Here is a 9522-nt window from a genome sequence, read left to right as displayed (position 1 = left end):
GTCCGACGCGCGCACGAGGAACCGCTCCGGACGGAATTGCAAAGGCTCCGACCACAAGGTCGGATCGAGATTCATGGACCACCAGACGGGCACGACCATGGCCCCTTTAGGTATCCGGTAACCGGCCAAATGGCAATCCTTGAAATATAAAAAGATAAACAAAATTTTAAAAAATTGGTTCCACAAACGAGTCGATTCATTTTTAAATGTGGAAGTACGTCCAGTGTTCCATGGGGCACTCCTAGCGGTAAGATGGTCTTGATGCGCTGCACTTCGCATATGACGGCCTCCGTCCAGGGCATGCGCTTGGCATCAGTGGCGTAGCAAGGCGTCCTTCCATGTTTCTCATTGTCACCAATGACACGATCGATTTCCTCGTGAATTTTGCTCTTTAAAATAAATAAATAAATAAATAAATAAAAATATATGAAAATCAATTGGCATGCGTTAAAGGGATAGGTTTCATAACACGACAAACTGACAACGCTGGAATTAGAAGAGATGAACAGCTTCGCAGGTTTTGATCAACAGACTCACTGAGACCTTCTTGCAATTGTTCCAACATTTTTAAAATGGCGTTTTCACTTGAAAATCGCTAGCGTGTGTGAAATGTTCCAGTACATATATCAACAGGCCAACCTTCGAAAATAAAATCGGACGTTGGAGGGAAAGAGTCATCAAACTGGAGTACGATGACCGGGATCATTCGATCCGATTCCATGAAGACAAGGACGTCTTCTGGATAAAATCACGCACTTAAAAAAAAAAAAAAAAAAAAAAAAAAAAAAAAAAAGAAGAGTTCCAGGAGAAATTAGGAGAAAAAAAAAAAAAAAAGAAACCTACGAGGTCAGATCACCTTTGACGTCTGGCCACCATTTAAAAAGTCAATGAGATCAAAACGCACAGCAAGTCACAACCATAGATTTAATTAGTGAGATCATTTCTTTTTATTTCTTTTTTTTTTTTTTTCAACATGCAAATCGCGGTAATGAGATGATCCAATCGGAACATGGTGTTGACAACCTTGTAGGAAAAAAAAAAAAAACGGCTTGCTTGCGCTGGATGGCCATCAGTTTTTTTTTTTTGTGCAGATATGACACGGCGAAAAATAGCCCTGAAACAGTGCAATGATCTCTCTCTCTCTGATGGTTACATCGATATGGCCAGCCAAAAAGGACCAAAGTTCGCCGCCCATCTTCTCCCAAGGTTTCCGTTCACAAACCCATTGATTCCGGTCATGGATATAAAACGAAAAAAAAAGCCATTGGACTCTCTCCTTCGATTCACGCTAAATTATATAAAAAAAACAAAAAAACAGTGAGTCCGCACGCGCGTGTGGCCTCGGCCATCTCTTCTTTAGCAGCGGACACGAATACATCGGCCCCCATGCTGGACAACCAAGGCCGGCTATCCCCCGCACAAGGAAAAAAAAAAAAAAAAAAGGAGCGACATGATGATTTTGTATTTTTTTCTGAAACAAAAAAAAAATAAATAAATAAATAAAAAAAAAAAAAGAAAAGACGAGGGTTTTTTAAAATCCTTTTCGTCCTTGCCTATGGCCATTCAATTTAAGACGCCCATAGAAGCATGGAACATTCCAGGTTGGATGTGTTACGAAGGCGTACCGTCCCCCGGCCCAACTACGTCGCACGCCAAAAACAAAATATACAAAGATGAGGCGAATGAACGGCCTTCGTTCAACATTCAAATAGCGAAGGTCTTTTCCATTGGTGGCCAGACGTCCCCCCCCCCCCCACTCCGCTTTTAAAAAAAAAAAAAAAAAAAAGCGTGAAAAATGCGGATGAAACGGACCCAATAAATCAAGAGTTGGCCGTGCCCAATAAAAAAAAAAAAAAAAAAAAAAAAAAAAAGAGGGTTCAAAGTTGGACGGCCCAGGCTTGAATAGCAAAAGGGGCCATTGACAGTTGCGTGTGTTGTTTGAAGCCGGAGCAAAAACGTGAAAGAGTAGACGGACGACCAAGGACGACGCTCTCTCCGGTGCGCGATTGGCGAAAATAAAAATGAAGGAGTCAACGACACGTCTAACTACTTCCCCCCCCCCCCCCCCGACACTCTTTCTTTTTTTTTTTTCTCAACTAGCTAAACGAGCTGCCTTCGACCAAAAAAAAAAAAAAAAAAAAGAAATAAAAACAAAATTCAACATTTTCTTGCCCCTTCCTTATCGACTGTAGAGCTTAAGCAGCAGCTCATTAGCAGCCGAATATGTACGATGTTTGTTGCTGTGAAGCTGCTTTTTTTTTTTTTTTTTCCCCGAAACAGAGTGCACTCAACTTTTATTTTGCAGCCAATGCCCCATAAAAGAAACTTCAAGTTGTCGATGCGAGTCCCGCAAAAAAAAAAAAAAAAAAAAAAAAAAAAAATACAAAATCATTTGTTTTTGAAGATGAATGATTAAGGCGGTCATTCAACTTGGCTTTTTTTTTTTTTCGCTTTGCCAATTGCAAACCGAATGAAAATGCGGCTCTGTTCCAAAAAAAAAAAACAAAAAAAAAACAAACTTACTTGCACGTCTGGATAGAGGATCATGTACAGGACGATCCATTTGATGGTCGTCAGGGCCGTGTCCGTGCCGGCACCGAACATGTCGGCCAGCACGTGGTAAAGTTGGGTAGTGGTGAACGTTCCAGTCGCTTCGTTCGCACGACGTCGTCGAGCCATTTCCAAGAGGTAGGCCTCGATCACGTCCGTATATCCATGACTCGATCCTCCTATTCAAAGAGAGGCCCCCATAAATCAAATTGAACGTGAACGTGACTGGCCAAAGAGGGCAAGGACGCCCGGCCACTTTGAAATGTTTTGAAATTGATGAATTTAAAAAATAAAATAAAATAAAAATAAAATAAGAGAGAAATCAATGACCTTGATTGTCGGCGAGCTGATTGAGCTGGCGCTCGTGATCGTCGATAATCTCTTGGTAATGGCGATGAGTTGCCACTTGGCCGTCGATGACGAACGACATGATGTTCCGATATCTGGGCAAGAACCTTCCGATGGGTTTTCAAACAAACAAAACATTGAAAATATGAAAGAAGAAAAAAAAGAAAACAAACATTTTGCAAAGCTATGGCCGGGGTAACCTGAGAACGGGCAGGAAATTGATGGGCCCGGCGACGGCCACCTGTTTGACGCCCTCGTCGAGCAGGTGCTGGAGCCAAATCCAGGTCGGATCGTCGGCCGCGTACGTCCGGCCGAAAACGACGCCGTTAATGATGTTGCCGATGCAATGACGCAAGCCCGGCACCAGATCCACGCCGCTGGTCGATGACACTTGGCTCTTCAATCCCTTTTCATCCCTCACACACACGTTTCATCATTTTCTTTTGTTCTTTTGAAGAATAAAATTTAAACGAAAAGAAAAAAAACAAACGCATTTTTTACTTGAACGAATTCCAGGACGCGATCCATGACACGTGATTCCATCAGAGAGGCGCCTTGACGTCCGGCCATCCCCAACTGCTTCATGACGTTCATCGCGAAACGTCGATGCTCTCGCCACGAGTCTCCTTCAGCGCAAATCAAACCTGGAGGTCAAACAAAAATATTCAAATGAATCCTATTTGATTTGTGGGTGGGAAAGGAAAAATGAAACGAAAATGTGAAATGTTTTACCGTGGCCTTTCATGATGCCGTGCGTCAGGTAGAGGGGTGCCCGTCCGCTGAACACGGGTCTACTGAAAGCCTGACGCACGAGCTGCGGATCGCTGAGGAAAATGGCCAACATGTTGCCCAATTTCAGCGAATAAATGCGGCCGTAACGGTGGCTCAAACGGCCAAATGTTTCGTAAGGTGCGCGGCTGTCGATCCATGGTAAATAGCCGAGCAGAGGCAAGCCCACCGGTCCTGGTGGCAAGTGTTGTTGTTTGGCGGCGTCGCGTAACCATAGCAACGCCACCAATCCTAGCAGAAGACTCGACAGGCACAGCCAGATCCACATGTCGTCAGAACAGGCTTCTCTCTCGCTTTCCCTCCTTCTTTCTTCCTTCTTTCTTTCTTCACACCTGCAGTAGAAAAAAAAAATGAATTTCCATTCGATTGGTTCAATTTGCAAAGTGAAATTCATTAACTTGAAAGGAAAAAAAAAATAAAAGAGGTAGTTTGTTATACTTGAACGATTGACTTGTCTGTTCCTTTTCCCGTTTCACTTTGAAGTCAAACGAATCGAAACGTCACGAATGTCCTCTACGTTAGGGTATGGCGACCTTGCCACTGTTTCCAAGAACCAAAGTAAAAGTGTGTGTGTGTTGTGCCTTGGTAAGTTACGTTTCTTTTTCTATACAGGCAGATATGATTACCACAACCATACGGCAAATGTAACAGCACGTTTCCTTTTGTTTTTTCTCAGTAACGTTGGTTTCGAATGGAATCGTTTCGTTTTCCTAGACCGTCCCGAGTAGGAAGGCTTGAAAGGGATGATGGCACCACACAACTGGGTAACTGGGCAAACTAACGCTAAAGGAAAAGGACCTTGAAACAGAAAAAAACAAGAAAAAGCCAGTGCCAGACGTAGTAGACTGGTAGTAGTGGTGGAACCCAGTCCGAAAAAAAAAGAATATTCATAACACGACATTTCCTTTATTCTTTTTTTTTTTTTTCTTTTGTTTCTAGAGGAGCCCCTGGGCAGCACGACTCATCCGCCATCTTTACTCCAAATTCGAAGTGTTTTCTTTCCACTAACCGATTTTCAAACTTGACGATTTCAACTTGCCCATCGTTGCTGCACAAGTCATGGCCACACATTTTGTTTAGAGGAAAACAAGTAGAACCAAACAAAGAAACGCTTATGCAAATGAGCTGAATATTCAAATGTAGACAAAAAACCGTTCATTGAAAGATGGCGGCTTTAAATATACAAAAAAAACAAACCTTTGCGCTGTACTGGAATGACTATTTCCAGTTGCCGGCACTTATCAATGTGTTCTGACCGTGAACCCAACCGCTATGCGTGAAAATCCGTTGGTTCAAAATCAAATTACACAAGCGGTGAACGAAATGTATGGGATGGGATTTAAAAAAAAATCCCGGGCGCAACTCGACACGAAAAAAAAAAAAACCCAAGTAGAGTTGTGAATATTTATAAATATATGCCTGTTTTGATTTGAATGCGACTCTTGTTCAGGGTCGTGAGTCACACCGGAACTGGTGAATTATACACTTGTCAACAAGTCGTGGCATGTGTCTCGTGAAACAGCGAGGGATGAAGGGGAAGAAAGATACACACACACACAAAAAAAAGTGTTGGATAGAATATCATAAACATCCGTTTTACAGTTCTATAATCGGGGTTTGGGATTCTGATAAAGAGAGAGGAATTCTGGCCGCATTGGGATTCTGATAAAGAGAGAGGATTTCTGGCCGCAGTCAACGCGTGAAACAGAAATCTGATTAACTTGAACGACAAGTACCGATTTGAACGTGATTTATGTAGAAAATTATGCATTGAATCATTGGAGGAAATGTGCCGTTTCGGCGTACGTGTCCAATCGCGCCGCCCAACGACGGGAAATGCGATCCTCGTGAACACATCCCGACAATTTCCGTTTCGGACTTTCCCCAACATTCGAGTCGTTTCGCTTTTTTTTTTTTACATTGACAAGGTCAATAGACGAACCAACGCGATAGCGCCATATGCAAATCGAAAGAATCAGTTTTCTTTATTTTTGTTTGTTTTAATTGCTACATCCAATAATGTGTTATTCATTTGTTTCTATTGGCCACATCCTTGATCGATTCTATCGAATTCCTTATTGGGTAGTAGGAAAAAGGAAAAGCTCAGGGTCCATTTGCAAATGATGTTAGCCATTTCGATCAGAAAAAAAAAAAAACGTTTCCCGCTTCTGTGTGTATACGGATTACATTCCATTACGCAAATGACAGAGAGGAAGGCCAAATTGACCATAGATCATTTGCATCTCGCAGACCAAACCGGACGTGTGCCAATGTCCGATGTATTGCCAATGTACCGAATAGTTTCTTTTTCTTTTTTTTTTTTTTTTTTTTTTTTTACGGTGTGTGAACACATTCAATTGTTTCATGTCTTATCTTTAATTGTTTATGCATTTGCTCTTTGCGCTAATCGCAGATACGAATAAGAGAAGAAATGGCGAGGTCGTACACCGACCCCCTCGATGACATCACCACAGGTGTGCAATTGATGCACGCCGCGTCAGCCATGTTTGTTCAAGGCCCTCGCAATGCACTTCGTCTTTGAAATGAAGTGCATGTCGTTTGTTTTGTTTTGTTTTTAAATGGCATTTTAATCGAAAAAGAAAAAAAAAAAAAAAGGAAACTGAAATTGAAAGCGGAATGTCTTCAAGGTGAGGGCTGCCCGTGATGGTGAAAGACCATCACGATTTTTTTTTTCTTAGTGATGAAATCGTGCGACACCATCCGTGTTGATGATGCAATAGAAAGAGGGGAGGGGAAAAACAGATAAATTCCAAACACCTTTTCAAGGGGGGGGAAATTCCATTGAAAAGGTGATGCAATTCTGTGCCCGTCACAAATATTTGTTTAAAAAAAAAAAAATCAAAAGTGAAACGAAGAAAAATCATAGGAATGTCAAGGTCGGGCTTATTATTTTTTTTTTTTCACCCGTCTAATTTGAGTCTAGAAAATACGCACTCCCGCCAATACGTACGGCCGTTCAATTCAAGCGTCGCACTTGCCAGATTTCATCACAGGCCATGTCAGCCTGAGGCTCAATTATCATTTTTCCTTTCATAAAAAAACAAAAAACAAACAAAAAACAAATGTGTCTATTCATTTTGGGACCGTACCAGGGGGTGCTCCCGCCAGGTGTAATGGGCGTCAAGGACGGCGAGGAAGGCCGTTCATAAAGAGCGGATGGTTACCAAGAAAGAAAACAAGCTGAGGATTTTTATTTTCTTTCTTTTTCAATAGGAAAAAAGTGAAGGTTTTCACGCCGGCTATTGCGCATCTTCGTGCTGTTTTTTTTGTTTTTTTCTTAAAAAAAAAAAAAAAAGGCGTTTATTATGCACAATTGACATGGAGTGTAATAAAAAACAAAAAGAACGTAGTGACCTTGAGTGAATCTTGTTGTAAAAAGCAAAACAAAAGGTGTAATAAAGAGAACCTGTTGCTACTGCGGAGAAATGAACGAAAACACATTTTTGAAGAGCCTCGAGAGTTTTTGAAATGTTTTTCATTCATTCATCCATGGCGTAGATCTTTTTTTTTTTTTTTTTTCAAATTGCTCGTTTCTCGTACTACGCTGTTCATGATGAGGCGTAACATTCGGGTTCGTCAAAAGTGAAAGGGAGGAACGTGTGACGCAATTCCGTTTAGATACGCAGAAATCAACGGAATTCCGGAGTCGTTTCGTTTCCTCCGCTATTTGCGTCTTTCGTTCATTATTATAATTCTCTAATAATTGAGATGAAACAATAAAAAAAAAACTGCGATCGTCACACTGAATTTTTGATCGTTCCAATTTGAAGTGTATTTACATTAAATGCGTTCATTTCTTTTTGTTGCGGTCAATGTATTTTAGGCCACACCTCACGCACGTGTGTTTCGTCGTCCGGAAATGTCGAATTTCATCACAGTGTGAAATTGGACGACCGGAATCAAATAGAGTGTTAGCTAATCGGTTCGAACCATTAGCTAGGCGCGAAGGTTTAACGTTTATCCATTCACTCTTAATGGAGCCTTAGACGTGTCTCTATTGTGTCATGTCGTATCGCCGAGTGGCCTGTCGACAAATCTTGATCTGTAGCTATAATACTACGCGATTCAGATTCAAAATTGAATGAGCATTACGAATTTGCATTTCGTTTTTACATAGGATTTATAGTTTTTGAGTTATTTGAACTGAAATTTGTTGGGCTCTAAAACCGCTTTGATAGCGTTTTATTCAAAGCTGTAGTAGGGAAGGCTTATAGCCTTCTCACTTTTTCATTTTTGACCAAAATTTAGATTTGACTTAAAATACATTATTCCGTTTTGAAATTGATCGCCGATCTCGCAAATCTGGCTTATTTCCAGTATATCCTGTTATTTGTGTCAAATTCCAAGCGATGAATTTTTCGCTGCAAAAAATTTTAAACCCGACAAAATAAGCCCGACTTTTGCATTTATTTATTTTTTTATTATTTTGTACAATAATCATTAACATACATGGTTTAGATTCAAAACTTAACTAAGATCACGATCATGAAATTTCTTTTTACGTGGAGTTTACGGTTCATGAGTAATCTAAAATATAAAAATAGGCGCGATAGACAAAAAAGAAAAAAAAAAATAAGCCTGACTTTTCTTTAAAAATATAAATAATATCATTTAAATCTCGATAGCTATATATAATTTAGATTCCAAATTTAACAAGGAGCACAAAAATGAATTTTGTTTTCGTTGTAAGCTAAAATGTAAAACTAGTTGACCTATAACTACAATAAATTGCGTTTTATTACAAATTTTATCGGGTAACGGGAAAAATAAAAATGCCAGTTAAAATCAGCGTTTGATACTGAGCATAATTTGTTGGTTTTTATTGAATTTTGAGGTATGTCACTTTTCGATGATTTTCGGCAGAAGTGGTAAGGCTATAGCCTTCCCATTTTTCCATTTTTGACCAAAACTTAAATTTGACTTAAAATACATGATTTCGATTGAAAATTCAATGAAAATCACGTTAAACAAGTTCATTTTTCCATGGGCCTTATGGTTTTTGAAATAAACGTAAAAAAAAACAAAACAAATGGTGCGCCAACAGGTAACACCACTTTACTTTTCATTTATTTCAAAAACGGATGGCTTGATGACGAAACGAATCACAGATTCGAAATCAGCGTTAAATTTCGATGACAAGGTGTGATTTTCATCGAATTTGAAGAGATGACCGTTTTTGCTGATTTTGGCAAAGCCCAACTTTTCGCGTTTTTTGGCCAAATTTCAAATGTGGCTCAACATGTGTGATTTCGATGCAGAATTGTATGTTAATCACGAAAAACAAGTTTATTTTCAATTGGCCTTATAGTTTCTGAAATAAACGTTAAATACCAAAAAGTCGGGCTTATTTTTTATTTTCAACCCAACAAAAAAAAAAGCCCGAATTTTTATTTTATCTTCAAAAACCTAAATATCGCTATAAATATACACGATTTAGGTACGAAATTGAACGGGCATCACGAAAATCAACATCATTTTTTCTTAGGACTCGTAGTTTTTTAGTTATCTAAGTCCCAACGACTACCGCTAACCTGAATCTTATCCGTCCTCACAAGCCAATTCAAGATTGAAGGTGACGGACATGGAATTATTTTATTTCTTTTTTATACACGCGTTTAAAGTAAAGACCTTTTCCGAACAAGTGCCGTCCCTATCGCACTGCTGATACCACAGGTGTTTAATCAAGAAATAAAGTTGAGTGCCCAGTGAATTCGTTCGTTCCCAGGGCCATCCGAAAGATTAAACTTTTTAAAACTGAATATTAAAATAGAAAAACAACACTCTCCAAGGTTTCAACGTACCACATGGCTCTCC

The 9522-nt window shown here is 39.8% G+C and overlaps 1 protein-coding gene across 1 annotated transcript in view; it reads right to left on the bottom strand.

Annotated features, from left to right (window-relative positions):
* Window positions 1-4278, bottom strand: part of LOC130692936 (cytochrome P450 306a1-like) — a 4551-nt gene extending 273 nt beyond the window's left edge. The window contains exons 1-8 of the mRNA XM_057516028.2: window positions 4126-4278; window positions 3631-4019; window positions 3400-3542; window positions 3099-3304; window positions 2881-3005; window positions 2524-2726; window positions 219-389; window positions 1-138 (exon numbers count right to left, since the gene is read on the bottom strand). The exon at window positions 1-138 is cut by the window's left edge and continues 273 nt beyond it. Of these exons, the coding sequence (XP_057372011.1) occupies window positions 1-138; window positions 219-389; window positions 2524-2726; window positions 2881-3005; window positions 3099-3304; window positions 3400-3542; window positions 3631-3955 (1311 nt within the window). The 5' untranslated portion in view covers window positions 3956-4019; window positions 4126-4278. The remainder of the gene's footprint in view (window positions 139-218; window positions 390-2523; window positions 2727-2880; window positions 3006-3098; window positions 3305-3399; window positions 3543-3630; window positions 4020-4125) is intronic.
* Between the last annotated feature and the right edge of the window lie 5244 nt (window positions 4279-9522).

This window comes from Daphnia carinata, chromosome 3 (genome assembly GCF_022539665.2).
Source record: "Daphnia carinata strain CSIRO-1 chromosome 3, CSIRO_AGI_Dcar_HiC_V3, whole genome shotgun sequence".
Taxonomy (NCBI): domain Eukaryota; kingdom Metazoa; phylum Arthropoda; class Branchiopoda; order Diplostraca; family Daphniidae; genus Daphnia; species Daphnia carinata.
Note: the sequence above shows the minus strand (reverse complement) of the source record. Positions and strands in the feature narration are given on the sequence as shown.